Source organism: Phacochoerus africanus, chromosome 5, assembly GCF_016906955.1.
Source record: "Phacochoerus africanus isolate WHEZ1 chromosome 5, ROS_Pafr_v1, whole genome shotgun sequence".
Classification (NCBI taxonomy): Eukaryota; Metazoa; Chordata; class Mammalia; order Artiodactyla; family Suidae; genus Phacochoerus; species Phacochoerus africanus.
This window is the reverse complement of record NC_062548.1, coordinates 39,002,747-39,028,078: the sequence shown is the minus strand read 5'-3', so window position 1 is coordinate 39,028,078 and position 25,332 is coordinate 39,002,747. Positions and strand designations below refer to the sequence as shown.

General features: G+C 55.1%; 1 protein-coding gene across 3 annotated transcripts; it reads left to right on the top strand.

Moving 5' to 3' along the window:
• The first annotated feature begins 444 nt into the window (after positions 1–444).
• On the top strand, positions 445–20,227 carry METTL22 (methyltransferase 22, Kin17 lysine). 3 transcript variants are annotated; one of them, XM_047780538.1, is made up of 12 exons: positions 445–529; positions 1,840–1,908; positions 4,360–4,526; positions 6,507–6,866; positions 11,607–11,647; positions 11,738–11,882; positions 14,684–14,755; positions 15,956–16,009; positions 16,881–16,961; positions 17,100–17,202; positions 18,887–19,055; positions 20,118–20,227. In XM_047780538.1, exons 3-12 carry the CDS (start codon positions 4,421–4,423, stop codon positions 20,181–20,183), a joined length of 1,197 nt encoding a protein of 398 aa, XP_047636494.1. In that variant the 5' UTR covers positions 445–529; positions 1,840–1,908; positions 4,360–4,420; the 3' UTR covers positions 20,184–20,227. The 3 variants fall into 3 exon arrangements, 2 of the variants coding, with proteins under 2 accessions (XP_047636494.1, XP_047636493.1); XM_047780537.1 differs by lacking the exon at positions 1,840–1,908; XR_007134947.1 differs by lacking the exons at positions 1,840–1,908; positions 18,887–19,055; positions 20,118–20,227 and adding an exon at positions 18,411–18,606 and having other exon boundaries at positions 17,100–17,858.
• The last annotated feature ends 5,105 nt before the right edge of the window (positions 20,228–25,332 follow it).

The window sequence follows — 25,332 nt, the reverse complement described above, 5'->3', positions numbered from 1 at the left end:
TGGTCACTCTAATAACGCTCCATGAATCTGATGTGGACCCTCAGTATGCGCATGTAAGTGCGTGCACATTTTACATCTGTGGTCCTCTGTGCTTAGAAGTTTACTCGAAGTGCAACAGTTGCATGAGATTTCATTTCCAGTTAGACGCCAATTAACACTGAGATTCTTGATTCGCCTGGTTTTGGCGACTTGCTGAGTGCGGGAGTGAATGAAATGAGTTCCAGCTATTTTTAATGAGTACTAAAAGCAAGGATAACAATTAATATATAGCTAGCACGCTGGTTAACCGCGCAGGCAAAGCCGGACAGGTGAGAGCAAACCTAGACAGGCGCCTCCACAGGGCTGCACCTGTCTGCCGGCGACGCTAGCACGCATGTGCGGCCTGGCAGGTAGGCGTGGCCACGGGGCGTTTCGAGAGACGCACGCTTAGGGGGGTGGGGCCGCGCCTGCGCAGGCCGCCCCTCATGGCGGCTGCCTGGGCACAGTGGTGAGTGGATCGGGTGGAACTTCAGGCTGCGGCCAGCCGCAGGTAAGGCCCGGGGAGAGGCGGCGGCACGGAGTGGGGTCCGAGGGGCCTCCTGGTACTGAGCCTGGCTCTCAGGTGCAAGCTCCCATCGACCTGAATCCCACTTAGCCTCAGTTCCCACTTAGCCTCAGTTTCCCCTTTTCGGCAAGGGTGTTGGAAGAAGTCCCTGCCGTCACCTGGGTTTCAGTCCCCAGTCCAAACAGCCCCTCTGGGTTTCGGATTAGGGAGGGAGGGTGGTGCCCGGGCCGTGACTGCAGTTTGAGAGGCCCATGCTTAACCCGCTAGAGTGGAGTTCAGGGAGGCTGCAAGACAGAATGAAGAGCCCCAGGGGAGGAGGGCCCTGGAGCCCGTCTCCAGCTCTCCACGCCGTTGCCAGCGCTGACTGAGTCTTTGTCCACATACCCGGGCCTTAATTCCAGACTCCGCACCCAGTCCTGGTTGTGGATGAGCTTGTGACACCCCCAAAGATAAAGTCTAGGAAGGCAGAGAAGTATTTCAATCCCTAGATCCCAGCAAAACCGCTTTGAGGGGACAGCCCTAACTGGAGATCTCTAAGGAGGATGACCGATGGCAGTGTCCGCATCTGGCTCCTTAGAAGAGCTAAGGGCATTTAACTGCCGTGGGGTGAACCTGCAGCTCAGAGGAGGGGGCGGGGATCCCGTCTGCAGTCGGGATGTCCTTTCCTTCCTCTCCAGTGAGGCGAGGGGACTGAAGCCCATGCAGGCCCACATTCCCAGATAGGGACTGAGTTAGCTATTCCTAAGTAAAGAAACTATTAACCTTTTTTCCATCTTCAGCACACCCTTTAATAGTTATTCTTATCAATGCTATGATTTGCTGTTGTTATTTGTTGAGCATTTACTGCGTCCCAATCCCTGAAAGTCATCACTCGTTTAAGTCTCACACAGACCTGGAAACCAGTACAAGGTGCCTCTCTATTCCCGGAGATCTGGTTCTAGGAAAAGCCCCCTTTAAAAACTCCATTGAACCAAGTACTCAATGGTAGAGTGTGTATCCTGGGAAACTTGGGCAAGTTAAATTTTAAAATAGAAATTTCAGCTAGAAAATAATGAGTTTATTTTATTTGTTTATGTGAGCTGAAGTTTGGCACTTGCCATCAGCCTCTGCTTGGAGTAAAACATAAGCCACTGCAGCTGCCAATCCGCAGCAGCCCCTGAGTTGGAGCTCAGGGTGGAGACCAAGGAGGGAGGCACTCAGTCAGTGCTCTGGGAAAACCAGAAGAATAAGACTTTAGACAGATATTTTTAGGAGAAAATTTTATGAGCCTAATTCTTGCATTTCCTCATATCCAGAAAAACACAGTGATGAGATCTGCTCCTTGTGATTAGTCGTAACCTTCACGAGACCAGCAGCAAACTTGTGTAAGAGGTGTGCTTGGCTGCAGGCTCCCCACCCACACACACACCTTTATGACTTCATCTCCATAGTCCACGTTTCCTCTTTGGGGCAGGATTCCAGGGCTATCTGAAATACTGCCTCCTGGGCTGTAGTTAGTGGGCAGAACAAAAGATGTCAACTGAGAGAACAGCCACTCCCAAGGGTGGGCCAGTGAGCCCTGAGGGAACTCAGGGAAGCTTATCGAAGGAGCTGTTCTGGTAAGCCCAGACCCAGACCTTTCCGTCTTCCCAGAGAAACGCCTTTCTGTCAATCTTTTGTTCCTCCTGCCTCCCCTTTGTTGCAAAAATTCCTGTATCCTAGCTTCCCCTCCTCTTGCCTCCTCGGAGCGGTTTCTTGGGGCTACCTGATGATGCCATCTCCTGGGCTTAAGTCCTAATGTCACCCCAAATAAAATTAACTCTCAACTTTCACATTGAATTTTTTTTAGTCAACATCTATACATAAGAACCCTGGGTGCACAGTTGCAATATTTTCCCCCAGGACATCTTTCAATTCTGGAACAGCCAAATCTGCCTTTCCAGCAATTGGTTGTGGTCGATCTAACTAAAGTGTATGTAGACTGGATCCTCTTCCTGGACCCATCCTAATGTCTCTAGTCCTCACTGTTTGAGGGCTTTCCTCAACACCAGGAGATCCTGGATCCATCACCATATTCACAGCCTCGCTTCACAACCCACTTGCTTTGTGCTGCCTTATGGTGTTGGATAGGAAAGCCAGCATGGAGGTTAATTTATAATGGAGCAAGGGAGTGGCTTTTTTTAATTAAAAAAACATTTATGTTGGCACAACTTTTGCTTCCACAGGGCAGGTACTTAAATGTAGGAACTAGTTATGTGGACGCAGGTCACAGACCGCGTGGGTTATGATGATGCCGTTTTCCGGTTGAAGGAATGGAGAGACCAGAGAGGTTTCATGACATGCCTGGAGCACACAGCTAGTGCACACACCGACCTAGAAAGGACTGGTTCCTGTAAGAGGTCAGGGATCGTGGGCAGGTTTGGGTCAAACACCTGAAACCAACTCCAAGACAGGGAAATTCTGGGGTTTATTAACAACTGCTGGGCCAAAGACTGCTCAGAGCTTGTCACCTGCCCCCTTCCACTCTTCCCACTCGCAGAACCATGCAAGGAGAGAATATAGCTGAAGAAACAGGTCAGAGAGGTGAAGTAACTTTCCCAAGGTCACATCACAAGGAGGTGGGAGACGGGGGTGTACACCTGCTCTGCCCAGCATCACAGCCCAAGGCTCTGTCTGCACGCTGCTGATGTTTGCTGCTTTTTGATGAGGTGGAACGTTTGAATGGCAAAATCTTCCTGTTTTTGACCGCTTTGCCTCAGGCATGGTTTTCCAAATTTTAGTTATTGTCGTGACACCCTCATAACTTTTCCATGTCTATATTTCACCTGCATGATGATTCCCTTAATTGCTTTTCCTTAAATCCTCTCACTTTTTAACTTAAAAAGTTTTACAAATGATGTATGGGCAGCTGGGGTCAACTTCTAGGGGAAAACAACTGCTAAATGCAAAGCATAGATGGTGACTGAATCCTGGTTTAGGAAAACTAGCTGCCAAAGACATTTGGATGACGCATGGAGAACATTGACCGTGAACTGGGTTTTAAGTCATATAAAGGCGTCATTAATTATTTTAAGTCTGCTAATGGTCTTTTGGTTATGTAGAAGCATGTTCTTAGATGCTGAAGAATAATTTAGGGTTAAACTGTTGTGATGTCTAGAAGGTACTCAGTTTAGGGGAGAAACAACTTACATAGATTGATTGGTCACATGACTGGGTGTTAAAGATCATTGACTCTAAGCAGTGGGTACATGGCTGTTTACTGTGCCCTCAACTTGGCCTTTTTTTCGGGAGGCCGCACCCAGAGCATATGGAAGTTCCCAGGATAGAGGTCAAATAGGAGCTACAGCTGCCAGCCTACATCACAGCCCCAGCAACACCAGATCGGAGCTGTGTCTGCAGGCTACATCATAGCTCACAGCAATGCCAGATCCTCAACCCATTGAGCGAGGCCAGGCATCGAACCCTCTTCTAATGGATACTATTCGGGCTCTTAATCCACTGAGCCATAATGGAAACTCCAAATTTTTTCATAATAAAAAAGTTGGAAAAAATTAAAAGGAAAGAAAAACTTTATCAGTATAAATGGAAATTTAGATCCTTGCCATAAATATCAAAGATGGCTATGAAAATGAAACCGTGCAAAGCCAGAACAGCGGCTCTAGCTGGCTTCCATTCCCTTGCCGAGGCTCTGAGACTTTCTCCTTCAGGAAGAATGAGGATTGAAAACGGAGGCCTTTCTCCCGGGGTGATGCTGAGCTATCTGCCACCTGGCCGAGCCCCTTAACACTGCTCCCCTCTGCGACCTGCTGTACTCAGGACTTGTTCTCACCTCTCAGGTGCTGCTGCCCCGTGGTTAATGTGGCGCCTGGGCCATGGTCACTGGCTCCCACCCCCACCATGGACGAGATCACCTTCAAAAGCGACACCGTGCTGTCAGACGTCCACCTCTACACCCCGAACCAGAGACACCTCATGGTGCGGCTGAACGGCATGGGGCAGCCCGGTAGGGTCCTCACACCCCGGGCCGGTCGTGTTTCCTGCTTTGTCACAGGAAAGATGGGGAAGACTTAGCCTCGCACTGTGAGGTTTTGAAGTATAGCTGATTCTTTTTTTTTTTTTGTCTTTTTGCCTTTTCTAGGGCCACTCCTGCGGCATATGGAGGTTCCCAGGCTAGGGGTCCAATCAGAGCTGTAGCCACTGGCCTACGCCAGAGCCACAGCAATGCGGGATCCAAGCCGCATCTGCGACCTACACCACAGCTCGCGGCGATACTAGATCCTCAACCCACTGAGCGAGGCCAGGGATCAAAAACCTGCATCCTCCTGGATACTAGCTGGATTCGTTACCGCTGAGCTGCAATGGGAACTCCTACACCGCTTCTCAAGTGCCCCCTTTTCACTGCGTAAATGCCTGTTTTCCCCACACCTGCTCTGTTCCAGGCCCAGACCTGATGTTGGAGATGCAGGGGGAATGAGCCGAGCTCTGCCCTCAGGGAGCCCATGGGCTCGTGGGGAGATAGGCTCTGAGGTTCCACTGCCCCTGCCCGAGGCCGGCCCCCTCAGCACGGGCTTGGCTGCCTCTGGTTCCCCCTGCTTGGGCTTCCTGGTTTTTTTCCCCACACATCGTCCCTAGCTCCTGTCCCCAGCAGCCAAGGGGATGTTTTGAAACATGCAAATCAGTCACTGCCTTGATTAGACCCTCCAGTGACTTCCCGCTCTTAGGATAGGTCCTCACCTTGGCCCAAGGCCCAGCCCCGCCCTGTGTCCACATTTCTCTTTCTGTCCCTCACTGTCTCGAGGCCACTTTCCACTCCTCTCTGTCCCTCACATGCTGCAGCCACCTGCCTTCCTCTCTGAGCACCTTGCTCTGCCCAGAACATTCTGCCCCTGGCCCAGCTCCGATCTCTTCATATTTGCTTGTTGTCCTGGCATCATTAGTAACTCCCGTTTCCCTCATGTTCCAATTTGGATCCCTGGATTCAGGAAACCGAGGGTCAGAGCAGCTAAGGGACTTGCCCTGGGGTTAGAGAGCCTGGGGACAGGAAGGACAGGCCCTGGACTGTCCATTCAAGTCCTTGCACCCTCCTTCCCCACCTCCAGCCCAACTCTCCTGACACCCAGACTCTTACCAAAACCTCCCCATGGGGGACATGGCACCCTTGTCCCAGCCTCCAGACCTCAAGATGAGGAGGGCATCAGAATACGGCCGAGTAGACGGGGTTTGAATCCTGCCTCGGCCGCAGCCACAGCAGCGTGGCTGTGGTCAGTTCACTCAGCCTCTAAGCCTCAGCTTCTGCCTCTGTTTAATGGAGCAACACTGCTCTCTTCATAGCCACTGTGGGGACCAGGTGAGACCATGGGAGCCACGTGCCTGCCATGGATGAACTTGCCAAGGGGGGAGCTGCTCTGGAGCCGCAGACTCACAGCGGAGCCACAGAGACCTCTGCTCCTGGCACTGTGATGTCTCCACCTGGCCTTTACAGCACATGCCAGGTGGGGATCAAGGAAGGGAGATAGAAAAGGAGCCATCCTGGAGCTTCCTGGTGGCCTAGCAGGTTAAGGATCCAGCATTGTCACTGCTGTGGCACAGGTTCCATGCCTGGCCCTGGAACTTCTGCATGCTGCGGGCTCAGCCGAAAAAAAAGGCGGGGGGAGGAAGGAGTTCCCATTGTGCAGCAGAAACGAATCCAACTTGTATCCATGAGGATGCAGGTTCAATCCTTGCCCTCACTCAGTGGGTTAAGGATCTGGCATTGCCGTGAGTTGTGCAGGTTGCAGACTCAGCTCAGATCCCTAGTCGATGTGGTGGAGGCCAGAGGCTGAAGCTCCTTTTCGACCCCTAGCCTGGGAACTTCCATATGCTCCGGGTGTGGTCCTTAAAAAAAAAAAAAAAAAAAAAAAGAGGAAGGCAAAGGTGACTGCGTGAAAATGTTCTCCTGGGTTTCGTCTTGCCTTTCAGTTCCTCGCCTTGTCTTGCTTTTCAGTTTTCCTGTCCCAGTTTAAGCTTCTTTGGAACCAAGACTGTGATGCAGACTCAGGGGCCGAAGGTGGTGATCACAGATCACACAGAGCTGATCCAGCGGAGGTGACTTCTCCCACCGGGTCGCCTCCGGGAAGTGGCTGCAGCAGTGAGGGCGCGGACGCCACCTGCCAGGAGGGGGTAGGAGCTCAGCTGGACGAGGATGGGGATTTGGACGTAGTGCGGAGACCTCAGGCCGCCTCTGCCTCCGAGCCCTCGGGGCCTCCGAGAGACAAGGTACATCCCATGATTCTAAGCCAGGAGGAGGACGACGTCCTGGGAGACGAGGCGAGAGAGAGCAGCGCCCGTGATGTCATCAAAATAGGTAACTAGAGGGCTGCTCACCTGCCCCTGAGGCAGCGCTGCAGCATGCGTCTGGCACAGGAGTCTTTGAGCATTGGCTCTGTGTTCAGGCCAGTCCAGGGCATCAGGGGCAGCACAGGTTAGCAGAACCGCACACGGGATGGGGGGCCCCATGCTGCTCCCAGCAGGGGAGCCTTCCAAGAGGTTGGGTCCCTGTGCAGCTCAAGACTCTTCAGTGGCTTCCCGTTGCCCTCAGGACACAGTCCCAGTGCTCAGCCTCGCCTCTGAGGCCCTGCGTGAGGGGCTCTGCCCGCCTCTGCCCCTCAGCTCCACCACCCCCACCCTCTCACCCTTCCGTGTGCTTTCTCACCTCTGCCGTGCTCCGCCTCCATCCCAGAGGGCCTGCCCCCGCCTCTGCTTTCCTGACATGCTCCTGATTGTCATACCAGTCCCAGCTTGGCTGGCACCTGCTCCGGAATCCTTGCTGCTGCCACCTCCCGCGTCAGCATCCTGACCCGACGCAGTGCGCTGGGGTGTGGGTCCGGGTGAGTGGGTGGCGGACTCGGCCATCCCGGGCCAGCACTAGGGAGCCCTGGCAGATTGCAGAGCTGAGCAAGGCAGCGTGCAAGGGTTGGATCCCGAGTTAGCCTGGAGGCGCAGGAGGAGGCCTGCAGTGGCAGAGCACCTGCTGTGCTTTGCCGTCTACCGCCATCCCCTTGCCTGGTCCCCCCCGCCCCCGGAGGGTCAGACAAATGAGGTGGCAGGCTGAGCTGTGCAGTGTGGTGGCGGTGGGAAGGTTCTGAATCCCTGCAGTCACCTGCACGGCCAGGGCTCTGGCCTCCCCAGCACGGCTCACCTGGCGGAGAAGGTCCAACTTGAGTCAGTTCTTTGAGACCCAGGGTCGTGGGTGGTCCCTGAGGAAAAGGCCTCCCCCAGGGCTGGCCCGGGCTGGGGGCGTGGAGTCCACTGGGCCCTCCCAAAACCCAGACAGCACAGCAGCTCTGACAGCTGCCCGTTCATCCCCTCAGAAGACAGCAGTCTGCTGGGTCCCAGGGGGGCTGTGTCCCTCACCACCCCAGTGGGGGCCCTACTCTGAATTTCCTGTGGATGACCTCCAGTCCCCATGGCCTTTCCAGGGATGAGTATTCCTGTTTCACAGAGGAGGGAAGGGACTTGGGGCTCAGAGAGGTTAAGGAACTTGCCCAAAGCCACACAGCTAGTCAGTGGCAGAGCCGTGATTCATTCCCAGCTAGATCTGAGGCCACAGCTCCTCTTACCCATGTTATGTGATCAGAACATCAGGAAGTTTTGTTCTTCTGGAGCACAGGTGTTGACAAATGCTCCTTTTGCCCAAGGCTCCCTTAACTGGCCTCCCTGAGCAGGGGGGCAGCAGGCTTGGCTCTTCCACAGCGAGCTCTTGGCCTGCGAGCGCCTGATAATCATGATCACTTTTCCAGTTTTGTAGTTTAAAGGTCTGGAATTTGCCTTTGGAGTTTCCTTGTGGCACAGTAGGTTAAGGACCTGGCATTGTCACTGTGATGGCGTCGGTTAGATCCCTGTCCTGTGGAACTTCTGTAGGTCGTGGGCGCGGCCAAAAGGAAGGGTTTGGGATTTCGCATCCTGCAGGCTAAGTACAGAGGCCCACGGGGCAGGGCCAGCTCCCCGCCTGCCTCTTCCCTCTCACCTCCCCTTGAAGCCCCATGTCACAGCGTGTGGAAGCTCAGCTTCCTTTCCAGCTCACCGTCAGCTGGTGCCCACGGCCCCAAGGGAGGAGAGGGAAATGATAACTAAACACTGAGCTGAAGCAGTAACTCCGGACTTGCCCATCCACAGCTTACGTTCACGTCTGTAAAACGTGATGTAGGGGACGGGGTCCTGGACGCGAGTGTCCCGTGGCGTTCCTCCACCCCTCACGAGCCAGGACGAGTGTCTTGCCCACCCAGAGCCTCAGTTTGGGGACCCCCTGCAGTGGGCTCGGGGAAGCTGCCCTCCTGGGTCAAATACCGCCCAGTAGGTGCCTCCTGTGGGGCCCGGCCCAGAGCAGGTGCTAAGAGATGCCCCGTCCTGACCACCCTGTCCCTCCGACCCCTGAACCGAGCCTTGTTATCCTCCAGGTTATGGGCCCATTTCAAAAACTTCCTTGGAGGGAGGTGAATGTTTTCCAGATTCGTTCAGGGGATTGTCAGAAATGTAAAGTAGGAGTTCCTGTCGTGGCGCAGTGGTTAACGAATCCGACTAGGAACCATGAGGTTGCGGGTTCGGTCCCTGCCCTTGCTCAGTGGGTTAACGATCCGGCGTTGCCATGAGCTGTGGTGTAGGTTGCAGACGCGGCTTGGATCCCGTGTTGCTGTGGCTCTGGCATGGGCCGGTGGCTACAGCTCCGATTCAACCCCTAGCCTGGGAACCTCCATATGCCGCGGGAGCGGCCCAAGAAATAGCAACAACAACAAAAGACAAAAAAAAAAAAAAGAAATGTAAAGTAAATCCACGGGCCTGCTGGGAATCCACAGTCCCAAGGTTCGAGGTAAATCATGATCATTTTTCCAGTTTTGTAGATAAAGAACCTGGGCCCCGGCGAGAATTCAGGAGAGGCAGGGCTGGACTCAGGCTCTCAGGTCCCCAGTTACAGGCCTTTCCTGTTGGCCTGTGACTTAGACAAGCCCCTTGACCCCTCAGAGCTCAGTTTCCTCATCTGTGAAATGGGTTTAACCCTCTCCAGGCGTGAGGAACTCCAGTCGGGAGAGACGGCACAGTGCCTAGCACATCGTAGGTGCTCGTGAATGTGAGCTCCCGCAGCTTCGTTCCTGGGAACTGACGTGAGTGTGGGGGGAGAAGACAGGCTGAGCAGGAGAGTCTGGGTGCCTGCAGGTCTGGAGACTGTCCTGAGAGGGCGGACACGGCTCAGGTACCAAGACTCTCTCACTCTCACCCCCTTCGCTAACCCTGGGGTCTCGTGGGTCCGTTCCTCACACTGGGCGCTTAGGTCTTTATGGTGCCTCTGGAGTTGCTGACGTATGAACGGACTTTCCCCTGGGGCAGGACCCCCGCCCCTGAGCCTGGTTAGGGAGTCTTTGAGCCCGTGGAGGAGGGGATGATGCTATTTCTGCACTTTGATTTTTTTTTTTTTAACTCAAATGAACTTATCACATCTGTAGTTGTATAATGATCGTAACAATCTGATTTCACAGGATTTCCATCCCACAGCCCAGGCACATCCCCCCACCCCCCAAACTGTCTCCTCCGGAGACCGTAAGATTTTCAATGTCCATGAGTCAGCATCTGTTCCGCAAAGAAGTTCAGTCTGTCCTTTTTTCAGATTCCACATGTCAGTGAAAGCATTTGATATTGGTGTCTCATTGTATGGCTGACTTCACTTAGCATGATAGTTTCTAGGTGCACTTTGGAAAGAAGCAAACTGTGGCTGCGGGGCTGAGAAGCTCAGTGACCCACCACCAGCTGGAGCGTGACTGAGCTTGTTCACACGCAGGGCTCTCTGAGCTCAGCCCACGGTCCAGGCACCCCTTGAATACAGCTGGAGGCAAAATTTAAGTCCACGAGACCCCTCGGAGGAAAGACCAAGATCCCAATGGGAGGGTGCCAAGCATGCCAGGAGGCTCGTCCAGGCGGGCTGGAGTGGGGGAGACGGGAGAGGACCCACATGAGGGGCAGGGCCAGGGGACAGGGCTCCGTGGGCCTCCCCTCCGTGGGAGGGCGGTGGGGCCAGCTGACACTGAGCGTCCAGAGCAGGGCTGGAGCCTTGGTGTTCTCCTCACCCCTCCCCTCACTCCCCGGTCCTGTTTTGATGTGAACCGGCCTTGATTTGATTAGAGCTGGTCTGATGAGAGCGTGTGAAGCCTCCCTGCCATGCCTGGGTCCTGGGGCTTTGATGTGATAGCCATCATCATCTTGCTGAAAGACACAAGAGCCAGCTCTTATTTAACAAGAAAAATGTTTGCGGTCATTCCTTTTTCTCCCTGACCCCATAGTTCTGTTCTCCCCACCCCGGACCAGCACCAGATTTTATCCTAACGTATTTTGTGCTTGAGAATACGTCCTCACAGACTTCTTTTCACCTAAAAAAGGATGTAAGATTCAGACTTATTTGGTTAACTTCTAATGTATTTCTGAGTGTTAGAAAATATTTTGAAATGAGTTGTGATTATTATTAGCATACATTTGATCAGAGCAACATAAATATGTCATGATCGTAACATGCAGTTATTGGATATTTAAAAGTGGAAGGAGTTCCTTTCATGGCACAGCGGTAATGAACCTGACTGGTATCCATAGGATGCAGGTTCGATCCCTGACCCTGCTCAGTGGGTTAGGGATCTGGTGGTGTCATGGGCTGTGGTGTAGGTCATAGGCACGGCTTGGATCTGGTGTTGCTGTGACAGTGGTGTAGGCTGGCAGCTGCAGCTCTGATTCGATCTCTAGCCTGGGAACTTCCATATGCTGCAGGTGCGGCCCTAAAAAGGAAAAAAATAAAATGAATAAAAGTACAGTGTGGGGAATGAGTGTTTGATTGAGTTGGGCCAAGTCCTCTTATGACCCGTGTCTGGGGGCCGCAGGGCAGAGAGACCCAGTGACCTGAGAGTGAGTCGCAGTGCCTGGCCTGAGTCACTCTCACACACCCCCTCCTGGTGCGCAGCCTGTTTCTGCTGCTCTTAGGACACCCGCCTCCCCTGCACCCTGTCTGTCTGGGTTCTGTCCATCCCCGTTTTCACGGTGGCCCTTTCTCTTTCGGTTTCCACCCGTTCAGAGCACACCATGGCCACCCCACTGGAGGATGTTGGCAAGCAGGTGGGTAGGTCCTGTCCGCTCCCCGCGGCCCTGAAGGGTCTCTTCCGGGGCCTCACGTCACCTGTCGTTCCTTGTCCCTCCCCCCTCCAGGTGTGGCGGGGCGCCCTGCTCCTGGCGGACTACATCCTGTTCCGGCAGGACCTCTTCCAGGGGCGCACCGTGCTGGAGCTGGGGGCAGGCACGGGCCTCGCCAGCATCATCGCGGCCACCGTGGCGCGGACTGTTTATTGTACAGGTAATGCTCTGCCGTCGCAGGCTGATGGGGCTCATCTCTTCACAAAGCGTGTACTGAAAAAAGGGAGGGAGGGACCCTGGAGATGGGACCTTGGCTGCTTTGATGTTGCCGTCCTCTCCACTGGTCCGCTCTGCCCTGTGTTGTTTTCCCAGGGATGCCAGGGTGACCCAGCTGCCCCCAGCAGGGGCAGGACCCCTGCTCAAACCCCTTCAGGAGAGTGAACATCGCAGAAAGCCCGGAGGAATATGCCTTTCATAAGGCTTAAAAGTAGGCTTATCATTTGTTCCTGAGTATGGAACTCTTGCCTACCCTTTGTGGGAAATTTGTAGAACAAATAAAATAGACTCATAATTTTATAACCCCCAGATTTATCCAACAATTCACTGCTCGCGTACTACACACCCAGACAGTCTACCTGTGGGAGACCCGGGAGTGAGTGCAGCAGGTTCAGTTGCTGTCCTCAGGGAGCTGAGAGCTGTAGAATCTGTTTTTTCTTTTTTTTTTTTTTAAACTGTTTGTATATCTATTTCTATGATCCTTTTCCTTTTCCCCTGTGTGTACATACTCTCAACCATAGCTGAAGTCAAACCATGTATATTTCAGTGCCATAGCCTGCCAAGAATGTTGAAAAACAAAAAGAGCATTTTCCACTGTCATTAAAAATGATTTATAAATGATTTTTTTAATGATCAAGTAATAATTCAACCTTTTCTTTTTTAACCATGTTTCTGTTGCTGAGCATTTTAGCTGTTGTTTTGTTTGCATTTACCAGTTGCATTGCAACAAATACCTCTCCGTGCACCGTTGTCTGATAATCCTTGGACTAGATTCCTAGAAGTGAGCCGAATCTTTCTTAAGCTTTTGGTACTTATTGCTAAATGACTGCTTTTTAATTTTTTATATTTTGAAATAATATGAGATTAACATAGAAGTTGCTCAGATATGATAGAAGGTACCACGTAACTGTCACCCAGCCCCCCTTGATGGCATCTTGCATATGGTAGTGTGCTGGGGTCACGTTGCCAGAGGGCAGTGCTGCCAGCTACGCTCCAGCTTGACCAACGTGCTCTTGTAGGAAGATGACACCAGTTTATAAGCAAGTGCTATCTCATGAGCGTGTGTTTACATCTCCTTGCAGAAAGTGGTCTCTGCTGACAGGCTTTTGCATTTCATCAATTCCGTTTCCGTTTTCACGGCCACTTGTCTTTTGCTTCTGAGCTTGGAAACAGAAAGCTGGGGATGTGCTTTTCAGATACGCTGCCTTAACCACTGATCAGGAGTCTGCAGTGCAGCCATGCTCCTAGCTGCTCCTTAGCAATCTGGCGTAAATTACCAGTGAACGCTTCTCAGAGTCAGGCCATAAAGCAACGCCCGAGGGCTGTGCTAGGGCTGGTGGCTGACGGCAGCATCTAATCGAGTTACCTTATCCTCGAGGGAGAGTCACAGGCATGAAGAGTGCTTGCATCCTGGCAGCATGTGACAGTTAATAAAGGCTTTTGAGTACATCAGCAGGTATAACCTGACAGCAACCCTGGGCAGTGGCCAGGGTGCCTGTCACCGTCCCCTCTGTCCAAATGGACAGGCTAAGGCTGAGGTGGGGTTGCTGGCCCAAGGTCATGCAGCCACTGGCTCACAGCCTGGTGCCTCATTCTGGGGGCGGGGGGTTCAGCCTGTTTTCTGTGGAGCAGAGTTTCATGAGGTCCCTTGGGGGTCGGCAGACCCATGGAGGGCAGCCCTGGGGCTCCCACCCCCACTCAGCTCCTCTCTCATCTCTTGTGACAAAAAATAGCAGAAAAGCTTAAAAAACTGCTGACCGAGTCCTGTGTTGTCAGTATGCTCTTTACTCAGGGGCCCAGGAAAAGGGCCAGCTGCATACTCTCAACGAACAGAGAGCTCAGCGCGCACGCGCGTGCACACACACACACCCCAACCCAACCCACCCCACCCCACCCCCGCAGGGATGCAGACAGTGGTCTGGGGGTCTGCAGTCAGGTGGGGGCAGCCACAACCACGATGGCAGGCAAATGCCATTAACAGGACTGTGTGTGCCTGCCACATGCACATTCTCCATTGAAAGTTGATTTGGGGGCTTTCCTGATGGTGCAGCAGGTTAAGGATCTAGCATTGTCATTGCTGTGGCTCAGGCTCAACCCCTGGCCCCAGAACTTCCACACACAATGAGCGCAGCCAAAAGAAAGAAAGTTAATTTGGGTAAAACCCTGTCCACCCCACCATCAAGGGCTCACTGTACTGACTCAGTTCCGCTGAAGTGGCGGGAAGCCCACCTCATCAGAGCAGCAGACGGCTCCATGGCCGTGTCAGTGAGTCAGGCCCCAGGGCGAGGCTTCCAGCCCTCGAGTCTGCTCTGTCTCCACGCGTCACATCCAGACGCTCTTCTCTCTCTATTCAGTTTTCTGGGGTGTCAGAGAGCAAGCCTCTGGAGTCAGAGACACCTGGGTTCAAATCCCAGCGCTGGCTCTACCCAAGCCATGTCATCTGTGAAATGGGACCATGACACCAGCTCTTAGGGTCATTAAAAAATGCCAAGAGTGGACCTGGGAAGTGTGCACATTTCATACGCTCTCAAGATGTCTGTCCCCACGGGATGAGCTTCTCTTGTTGAAGGAGGAGAATCATTAAAAGGAGCGTCAGGCTGAACATATTTCATTTGGGTGTAAAACACAGAGAAACTTTTGTGGCAGTTTTGGGCATTTCTGGGGTCGGCGGTCCAGCCCCGCTCTCTCCGGGCGAAGGCGTGGTCTTGGCCAGCATTGTACGGTGCCCCCTTCTGTCTTTTCCAGACGTCGGTGCCGATCTCTTGGCCATGTGCCAGCGAAACATTGCCCTCAACAGCCACCTGACTGCCACTGGAGGTGAGGCCCAGAGGGTTCTGCCCTGGACGGGGGTTTCCTGTTTGGCAGGTGGGACAGACACCCAGATCTGGGGCACCTTGGACATGCCGCCGAGTGGAGGGAGCAGCCGACACGGTTTCATGTTGCTCCGGATCCAAGGTGGCTCTGTCCTGGCCTCATCTCCTCCACGCCCACAGCACGTCCTGCTTCAGCTCTCCCCTCCCTGGTGGCTGCAGGGGCCCAGGCATCCAGAGTGACCTTTCTAAGATGCAGCCTGACCCTTTGATTCCTGCTGACGTCTTCCAGGAGTGAAGTCCACGCTCCCCACCCCCCACTCTGAACCTCCTGGTCGGGCCCCACCCGCTTTTCCTGCCCCTCTCCTGATGGCACCACTGCCCAGCCCTGCATCCAGCGAGCTGCAGACTCACTCCCCTGCCTGGGGTGCCCCCGCCCTCTGACCGGCAGATTCCTGCACCACCTGCAGGATTAAGCTGCTGTGTGGACGCCGGCTGCCAGCTCCTGACTGGCCTGCCCGTCCAGGCCTCCTCCTCTGAGCAGACTGGGACACTTTTCCAGAATCAGATCAGGTTTCTCTGGCCCCACAGGCTTCAGCAGCCCTCGGCCTTGCTGGAGGGCCCCCTCCTTGGGGCCGCTACCCTGCTGTTTCTACCACCTGGAATGGTCTCCTGTCCTCCTGTTGGTTCCTAATCATGCTGAGACCTCCAGGCAGGGTCACAGGCCCCTGACAAACTCTCACCTTGAACCATTGTGTTTCCGACACTTTGTGTGACCAGCGGTTGGCTTCTGCCACCCACTAGACCACACACACCGTGAGGGCAGGGCCCCATCTGTGGTTGATGCCCTGTGTCTCATTGTGGAAAGCCTGGGGCATAGCAGGCTGTCAGCAGGCCTGGAAGGAAGGCATGGGCACAAAGCGCCTTCTCAAAGGCCTCCCTGACTCCCCATTTTCCACAGGAGTCCCTCTACTCTGGGGCACCTGGCCTGGCCCTCTCACAGGCACGACTGCTGCTTGCCAGTCCCCTGGGACAGGGTCATGCCTCGTGAGCCTACTCCCTGGGCAGATGGGCCACTGCCCAGCACTCCACAAACGTGGGATGGAAGACGGCGGGGAAGGCAGTGGCTGGGTGGGTCTCGGGGGGAGGGAAGTTCATCTTCCCTGCTGTGCTCAGCGTCTGGGGAGTTCCCTTGTTTGTCTTGCAGGCGGTGTGGTTAAGGTCAAGGAACTGGACTGGCTGAAAGATGACCTCTGCACGGGTGCGTGGCCGCCTCCTGTGTCCCATCGATTCTTAAGCCTCGCGGCTGTTGGCCCCGTGGCCTTGGCTGATGAGCAGAGTCCCTGCCCCGCTGGCCGAGGGTGACAGCTGTCATTCTCAGTGCCACCTGCCCTGTCGTTCAGACTCGGCATCATGTACAGACTGTGTCAGTCCCCGAATGCGGGGGAGACGGACGCTCACAGAGGCTCAGTGCCTGCCAGGGTCACGGGTGCTTGGCAGGTCGGGGTCGGAGCTGGAGTCTGGGACTCCAGGGCTCAGACCATTTGCCTGCCAGGGAGCAGCCTCCTACTTGGCACCTGGCCTCTGCCCACGGCAGGGAGTTGGGGGCCTGCTGGGTGCAGGAGATTGCTGTTTCCGGCCTGCACGCTAGGTCTTTCTCTGCCACGAACTTCTGCGCTCCCTGTCAGACGGCAGGTGAGGGAAATCGCTGCTTCTCGAGTGCAGTGAGCACCTGGCACACTTGAGGCCCTTGGGTCTCCCTGACGGTCGTGTGAGGGGAGCATTATTTCCACTCTAGTGTGAACACTGCAACCCAGAGAGGTGAAGCACCTTTCCCGGGGTCACACAGCAAGTGCCCAGGGGCAGGAGGGCCGCGAGCAGAGGGGCAGATCATGTTCTCCCCACCGAGTCTGCAGGTCAGGCCCCAGTCGTCCCGCCCCCGGGCTGAGGCAGGCCTCTGGCAGCAAGGGCACTTCTGCCCTGAGGTTCTCCACAGCACGGCCGCCTGGTAGAGCCCCCTGCCCTGAGCTTACCCAGCCCCGTTTCTTCTGAAGCTTCTTTCAGTCCGTCTCCCTGAGAGCTGGGGGCCCTTAGAGAAAAGACTGAGCCCAAGGTGTCCTTTGCCTCCACAGATCCCGAGGTCCCCTTCAGCTGGTCGGAAGAGGATGTCTCCGACCTGTACGGCCACACCACCGTCCTGCTCGCAGCCGAAGGTGAGGGTGTCGCAGCACATCGGCCTGGCGGCTCCGCCCTGGGGACTAGCTCTTCCCGTCTGTACAGATCCAGTCTCGACTGTTCCCCGGCCTCTGGGGATCAAGTCCCTTGACTCTTGCCCGTCTTCTTCCCTGCAGTGTTTTACGATGACGACTTAACAGACGCTGTGTTTAAAACCCTCTCCCGGCTGGCTCACAGGCTGAAGAATGCCTGCACGGCCGTCCTCTCCGTAGAGAAGAGGTGAGCTCCGCGTGGCCCAGCTGGCGTCCCCGAGAGCCAGACCCTCACCTTCCAGGGGCATCCTCACCACGCGCTCAGCAGGTGACTGCTGTGAGCCGCGCGCGCCGGGCCCTCACAGGCATGACCTTACTTCATCTGCTCGCCAGCCACAGGTGTAGGCACTGCAGCCCCCATTTTATAGCTCAGGAGAGGAGGGCTGAGTCAGGGACCCGTCGGGGCCACGGCTGCACATGCCAGCACCACACGAAGACGTGTGGACGCCACACTCCGCCCAGGGCCCCTGCTCTTCCTGAACATTCGCTCCAGGACACCGTGTGTCTCTCCACGCCTGAGCCTTGAAGAACGTCCTGAAACCTCAGGGCTCCTATTGTTGGAGTGACAGTTGCCGTGCTGGGCGTGCTACACACGTTTCCTCTAATTCTGACAGTCGTCCCCACGCTCTTCTGGAGACAGTTGGGAATGGGTAGCAAAAGCCATGAAACCAAACACTGAATGACCCCACCTCAGCGTCTGGACCTCGCCCTGGGGAGGCCCTGTGGGCCGTGCCCAGAGTCGTCCAGATGGGTGCATCCACTGCAGTGCTGTTGATACCAGTGATGTCAGGATGCCCTTGGGGTCCATGTGACCCACAGCGGCCTGTGGATGTCTTCACTCGGGTTCGGATTTTATGGGCTTTAAAGGGAAAAAGTGAGGCAGTGAGGAAAAGCAACACTGAGTATTTGATAATGAAAGAATTATCTTTGGAGTTCCTGTCGTGGCGCAGTGGTTAAGGAATCCGACTAGAAACCATGAGGTTGCAGGTTCAGTCCCTGCCCTTGCTCAGTGGGTTAATGATCCGGCGTTGCCGTGAGCTGTGGTGTAGGTTGCAGACGCGGCTCGGATCCCACGTTGCTGTGGCTCTGGCGTAGGCCGGCAGCTATAGCTCTGATTAGACCCTATCCTGGGAACCTCCATATGCCTCGGGAGCGGCCCAAAGAAATAGCAAAAAAAAAAAAAAATTAAGTCTGTTTCAGGTAAAAAGAGCCCTTTTTCGAGATACATACTGACACATTTATGGAGGAGATGCTACGATGTCCCGCCTTGCTTCTTAATGAACTGGGGGGTGGGGGCAGAGCTGACAGAGTGGCCAAGAGTTGACAGTGGTTGGAGCTGGGCATTTCATCATACTGCCCTCGCTCCTTTTATATGCTTGAAATTTTTCATAATAGGATTGTGGAAAAGGGGACGGGGCAAAGAGCTTGAACCGCAAGTTAAACTGCATTGTGGACCAGGGTAGCCCCCTGAAGTTGCCCTTCAGAAGCCGCCCTCCCTGGATTCTCACACCGCAGCCTGCCCGCTGCTCCTCCGCCCATCAGGGCTCCTGGTCCTCTTTTTCTGCGCACAGTCATGGGCAGTCCAGGCGCAGGGAGGTCGGTCCTCAGGGGTGGTTCTCTGTCGCCTGCTGTGCCCATATGTGCTCTGCAAGGGGCCCTCTGTCCCCAGAGCGTGTGATCTCAGGCACGTGAGCCCCTTTTCTGAGCCCCAGTCCCCACGCGTGTACAGTGGCCGCGGTAACCGTCCCCACTCCCAGGCTCTCCTGCGGATGCGCGGACGGGCAGACAGACGGACGCGGGAGGGCCGCCGCCAGGGAGCAGCAGTGCCTCGGGTGGTGATGGGCGGGGCATGTGTCCCGGCTTGTGTGCAGGCTCAACTTCACGCTGCGGCACCTGGACGTCACGTGCGAGGCCTACGACCACTTCCGCTCCTGCCTGCAGAGGCTGGAGAAGCTGGCCGACGGCCGCCTGCGCTTCTCGGTGGAGCCGGTGGACGCCTCCTTCCCGCAGCACCTGGTCTACGAGCGCATCCAGCAACTGGTAGGTGCCGCCGGCCTGAGGGCTGCTTGCTCTGGGGCTGACGCCGGTGCTGGGGTCTCTCCAGGCCTGAGAGGGCCCCGCCGGGTCAATAGTACCTGGCTTTGGAGCGCTTCCTTCCCCGAGGGTGGTGTGATAGGAAGCGGGCGGCAGTGGGGGCTCTGCTTTGGGCCAGAGATCTTGATACAGGAGCCCCAGTGCTGGCGGGAAGGTCTTCACTGGGGGTGGCCTGGCCGACGGCCCAGGTGACCGGGGCAGGTGGGATTCCACCACACGGCCCTAGAGCCATCATCCTAATGGCGCGTGCCACCTGCTGCCAGCCCAGCTCACCTGCTGTCTCAGGGCCGAGACAGGGTGAGTCCCAGCCAGGAAACAGGGCTGGGCCCGATCCTACAGCCGCCACTTCCTATCACAGTCTTAAAAGCAGCATTTGTGGGGAATTTGAAAAGTCAAAGGTACCCTTGAAAATCCCCAGGAAGTGGGAGGTCTTTCATTCTCTTGGCCTCTTGTCCGTGGCCGCCCTTCTCCTGGGTCTGTGGAGACAGGGCCTGAGGGCTGACGAAGGGCCTGCCCGCCCTGCTTGGTTCCACCAGCAAGCGCGGCTGCGTTGGGGTGTGTGGTTCCCGTGTGGCGGGGCCGCCTCTGGGCGGCTTCCCAGGCTCCTCCTGCTGGTGAGGACGCCAGGTTGCCACGAAGAAGGGGACGTGGTTTTGTACCTTCTCCACCTGCCTCACGAGCAGCATCACGTGGCCAGAAATCAGCTCCTGAAATGCAGCAGTAGAGCTAACGGCCCCACAACGGGAAGGGCTTCCACTTGCTGCATCCTCAGGGCCCTGTCACTGCCTGGCAGCCTGATGCCTCTCGGTTCAGTGTGGGGACCCAGTGTTGAGCCGCTCCTCCGCAGAAGCACCCAGAGCAACACAGCAGGGGCAGAGGAAGCTCCCTGTGCTGAGTAGCTTGCGCACGGGCCGTTTTTTCACTTGTGGCACTTCTCTTGCTGATGGCATCCCTTTATGAAGCCGTGAGGTCTCATTTGTGCGTCTGGGGAACCTCTGTTTGCTGCAGGAGCTCTGGAAGGTCTTTGTGGAACCGGTAACGGGACCCGTCGCATCTGCAAGTACGGCTTCTTGACTGTTCTTGGATGTTTCTAATAAAATCGAAAGCTCACAAAGTAATGTGCTTGAGATTTTTATCTTTTTAATAATAGGGCGAACCGGTAGAGTTTTCTGGAGTCTGTCACTCCCTCCCAACAGCCGGCAGAGGGCGTTCCTGCTCTGCCCCTCTGGGCTGGGAGTCCCTTTGGTGGGACCCCCTGCTCCAGGGCGTCTGAGAGCTGCTCCGTCAGCAGCCTAGCCCGGAGGTGACTGCCTTAGCCACCCACTGCCCTTGGCGGCAGGAGTCCCGGGTCTGCGCCGGTGGTGTGTAGCACTTCTCACTGAGTCTAATGCCGTCTCCACAGAGGCCACACAAGCTCCATGCAGAAGGGGGCAGGGAAGCCTGCTTGCTTTCAAGGCGCCCTGTGCCCGGCCCTGTCCCGCTCTTGGGGCCCCTAAGAAGAAGAGGCTGGCGCTCCACAGAAGCTGGAGTGACTGAACCCACCTGTGGTGGCCTTGGTTTTCTGTTTTAACCCTTTATAACCAGAGTTGGGTGTGCTTTTGTAGGGACTTAAGAGCTGCTGCTTTGGGTCCTGCGGGTAGCCTGGCGCAGGGTCCACACGGCCGACTGCCTCGTGGGCGTTTCTCTTCCTCCCCTCCTCTGCCTCACACCCACAGATCCCGCGTGCCTGTGTCTGTCTGGCTGGCTCCGACCTTTTGACCTGGCCGCTCTGGGCCCTCCCACCGTCTTCCCTCCTCTCCTGCCTCCCCTCCCTGCAGCCCCCTTTCCCCTGTTGCTGCTCCTGCCTGCTCTCCTCCAGGGCCCCTCGCAGCGCTTCTCGGCTGCCCCTCCAGCCCCAGCTCAGCTGCCCCTGCTTATGCCCCTTCTCCCCAAGCCCAGGCCCAGTTCCCAGGCCGTCACACTCCCCAGACACTGACTTATCCTAACAGGCCAGGCTTTTGCAGGTCCTGACTCATTTCATTTTCTCCACAACTCTAGGAAGTCAGTGGCCTGGTTATACCCATTTCATGGTTGAGAAAACTAAGGCTCCAAAGAAGAAAAATCTGTATGAGGTCAGGGACCTCATTTGTCGTGAAGATCAATATATTCCCGGCATGGGCCCCTGGCCCAGAGTAGGCCCTTAAACAAACCCATACTGTGGCATGAACCGTTAGTAGGAACTGTTGCTTAGAATGGTGTTTCAGGGAAGTCCCCATCGTGGCTCCCCGGATACGAATCTGAGTAGCATCCATGAGGATGCAGGGCCAGTCCCTGGCCTCGCTCAGTGGGTTAAGGATCCGGCGTTGCTGTGAGCTGTGGTGTAGGTCACAGACGCAGCTCCAATCTGCCGTTTCTGTGGTTGTGGTGTGGGTCAGTGGCTACAGTTCGCATTAAACCCCTAGCCTGAGAACGTCAATATGCTTTTTAATTAGCAACAAAAGAAAGAAGTGTCATGCCTTTCACCTGGGCAGGTTCTTTTATATCCACACCACTCAGCCTGAAAGCGTCCTCTAAGAGGAGCCTTGAATTAATCTTGATTCACTGTAATTCCAGGTATCATCAGATGATAGCTTCTCAGCGTCAAAATGCACCCTTATCACGATGTCTTACGGCTTTGCTTGAGCCCGTGTAAATGCTTGTTTGGCAGCAATATTTCAGAATCACACACTGTGGAGGTGTTCTGCTAAATTAACCCAGGCTATTGGACTCAATTTTTTTTTTTTAAACATATTTGAACCTTTTCAGAGAATATATGGTCCAGGGAGTGGACTTGGTGGTTCAAGCCTGCCCAGGAAAGATTTGGTAAAACCAACAAATGGTGATGCCGAGGCCCCGGCACCTCTCACATGCTGTGCACGCACATCAGCCAGGGTTTTGCCAGGCACAGATTCTAACTCGGTCTTGGGTGAGGCTCAGCCCTGCAGTTGAACAGGCGCCCAGGGGATGCTGGTCCGTGAAGAGCAAGGCTGTGACGTGTCACCGCTGGTTAATTAAGGGCACCAACTCGGGTGGGGCAGAGCAGGGTTCAGTCCTGGCTCCTGCTCAGACCAGCCGGATGACCTTGGACGAGCCACCTGAGCTCTCTGAACCTCAGCTTCCTCATGTATAAATGTAAGACTCTCTCTTCCCATGGAGGTGGCGTTAGATAATCCGAGTAGGATGCACTGGGGGCAGGGAGCGGGTGCCGTAGAGTGAAAGTGTGGTCCTAAGGGAGAGTTTCTTGGTTTGGGGACATTTTTGGTTTGTACACCATGGCCTGTGTGATTTATCAGGTTTGATTGTCGTAGTCACCTGACAGAGGAATCATGGAGACCTGTCTCTACCTAGCTGGGTAAATAAAGCAGATCCTGCACATTACCTATCCTGCCAGAAGAGCTGGGCAGGGAGCGAATTTGAAGAGTCACATTGAACAGGCCTGCCTTAAATTCCAGGTTCCATGTTTTATTCAAAGCTTGCTTTGCAGGACCTGGGTGGCAAGTCGAGTTCCCCTCGTGGCTCAGCGGTAACGAGCCCAACTGGTATCCACGAGGATGCAGATTCAATCCCTGGCCTCTCTCAGTGGGTTAAGGATCCGGCGTTGCCGTGAGCTGTGGCGTTGCCGTGAGCTGTGGTGTAGGTCAAAGATGCGGCTCGGCTCTGGTGTTGCTGTGGCTGTGGCGTAGGCCAGCAGCTGCAGCTCCAATTCGACCCCTAGCCTGGGAACCTCCATGTGCGACACACATGGCCCCAAAGAGCAAAAAATAAATAAATAAATAAAATAAATTAAAAAAAAGAATAGGCAAGTCACCTTCACACCTCTGGTAGAGAAGACCGCTGCCTGGGAAATGGATCTTGGAGTCCAGGTGTCATACAGTGTGGAGCTAGAAGTGAGATGTTGTGTCACCGTCTGCAGTGACACTCACGCATGGGGCTGACCCTGGGCCTCCTTCACTCTGAGATGAAGTGTCCCGGTAGGAGACCCTAGGCTGCTGTGTCCCTTCGTCCAGGTGACACTCTGGCATCTGGGTTCCCAGCTGCAGCAGCATCCTGGACAAAGAAGCCATGTGCCTGGACGCTGGTCCCCCACTGGGATAAGGGCACTGTGCGTGGTGTGTTCCCTGCCCCGCAGCCTTCTGGAAAGCTCCGTGACTGATATTGGGTCTGGAGTGTGACTGCAAGGTTGAACCTACCTCGGCCACTCAGCCAGCACTACAGGCTGACAACGTGGATGGTGGAGGAAGTCAGGGGTTCAACTCTGGTCCCGACTAGAACCAGGGAGACCTCCCAGACTACTGTCCCTCACTCGCGGGTCGGTACCCTGCCCCGGAGCGGACATCCGCCAGGACTAGCCATCTAGCACTGGTTAGTGATTCTGCCCAGCAACACTGGGCCAGCCAGCTGGTGGTTTTGAAATCCAGGAACAAGTAAGTGGGTTAGGGTTGCTCTACCAACAGACCGAGAAATCAGCCTGATGGTTTGGTGCATTTTAATCCTCTGTTAAAACCACAAAGGGCAGAGTCAGACCAAAAAGAGACCCGTGGAGTTAGGTGACGAAGGTGCCCTGGACTTTCGGGGGCAGCCCTGATTTCTGTCCCAGCACTGGCTCTCTCCTCCAGACCGCGCTGGCATCCATTGAGTGTGATTTCTGTGCTGACAGCAGAATATCTATGGGCTGATTGCAAAGAGCCAGAGCAGAAGGGTCGGAGGGGAAACAAGGCCACCAGCAGTGGTCCAACCCAGGGGACGAAAAACTAAGTGAGGTGCGGTGGACAAATCAGTGGAAAAACCAAACTCGATTGATTGATAGGTGCCTGGTGGAAATGGGTCTTGAATTGGCTTGACGATTTTAAGCAGCAAAATTGTAATGATTAAAATCCAACTTTATGGAGTTCCCATCGTGGTGCAGCGGAAACGAATCCGGCTAGGAGCCATGACATTGCAAGTCCGATCCCTGGCCTCGCTCAGTGGGTTAAGGATCTGGTGTTGCTGTGAGCTGTGGTGTAGGTTGCAGAGGTGGCTCAGATCTGGCGTGTCTGTGGCTGTGGTGGAGGCAGGCAGCTGTAGCTCCGATAAGACCCCTAGCCTGGGAAGTTCCATATGCCTCGGGTGTCTGAAAAGACAAAAAAGACAAAAAAAAAAAAACTCCAACTTTATGGGAGCGGCAAACAGAAGGCAGACATAAACCCACCCTCCACAGAGGGAATGACTCAGAGCTCCTGTGGCTGGAGAGCTCTGCTTACGTGAGGCCCTCTGGGAGGGCTGAGAGATTGTACTAGGTATCCATTCCCTGCACAACAAAATATGCCAAAACTCAGAGGCTTAAACTCGGACGTTTATCCTCTATGGTCAGGAGTCTGGGCTTGGCTTAACTGGATGCCTCTGTCTCAAGCTCTCTCAGAAGAGGTACAGTGCTTCTGTAGGACATTAACCACATTTGTGTCTATATACGACCATTTTATCTCACCAGTTTTCCCAGCTTACTCTAAAAATCCCAGCTCCTCGCATCCCCTTTTGAACCAGCTCATCCTGCGTAGTCCCTCCTGAGTGAATGAAACAAGGTCCCGCCGCGTGCTGCTATTAACTTGAAGACAATCACGTTTTAACAGCTTGAGAATGATAACTTCGACGGCGTTGATAAGTGTGACGAAGAAAAATAAAGCGGTCTCCGGGCTGGGAGGAAATGGGGGCGGGTCCTGAAGGCCGAGGAGCCGTCTGGGCGGCGGAGTGAGAAGTCCGGGTGATGACGGGGGCGGAGCTAGTGCTCAGAGCCTGGAGGTCCTTTTCTCGTCCCCCGGATCCCGAGCTTGAGCGGCGGGCGCTCGTCCCCTCGCCGCCTGCGGGCTCCCGGCCGACTCTCGCCGCGAGGTGGCGCCCCAGCCTCAAGAATCGACTGCCCGCCCTTAGGCGAGGAATCCAGCGCATAGTCATCTGTCCCCTTGGCCACGGGCAGCCGCTCCAAAGTGGACCGCACGAGTGACGGGGGACTCTTCCTCTCACCCTGCTCTGCATTAGCCAATGGCACATTCGTTGCGAAAGCGGCCAGCACCCAGCGAGTCCCACGTTTATAGAACACTTGCCTCTGCTTGCATTTGTCAGCACACCAACCCTGAACCCATTTCAGAGGTGACTGGGCTGAGGCTGGAAGAGCACACGTAGGCTGTCTGAGGGTGATCTGGGTAGGTCTGAATCCAGGTCTACATGGCTG

Excerpts from the sequence above, each read along its gene's own strand:
- METTL22 (XM_047780537.1), top strand. The coding sequence starts at position 4,421 with ATGGACGAGATCACCTTCAAAAGCGACACCGTGCTGTCAGACGTCCAC. Across the intron at positions 11,883-14,683 it reads GCGGACTGTTTATTGTACAG|ACGTCGGTGCCGATCTCTTG; the intron begins GTAATGCTCTGC and ends TGTCTTTTCCAG. Across the intron at positions 16,010-16,880 it reads GAAAGATGACCTCTGCACGG|ATCCCGAGGTCCCCTTCAGC; the intron begins GTGCGTGGCCGC and ends TTGCCTCCACAG.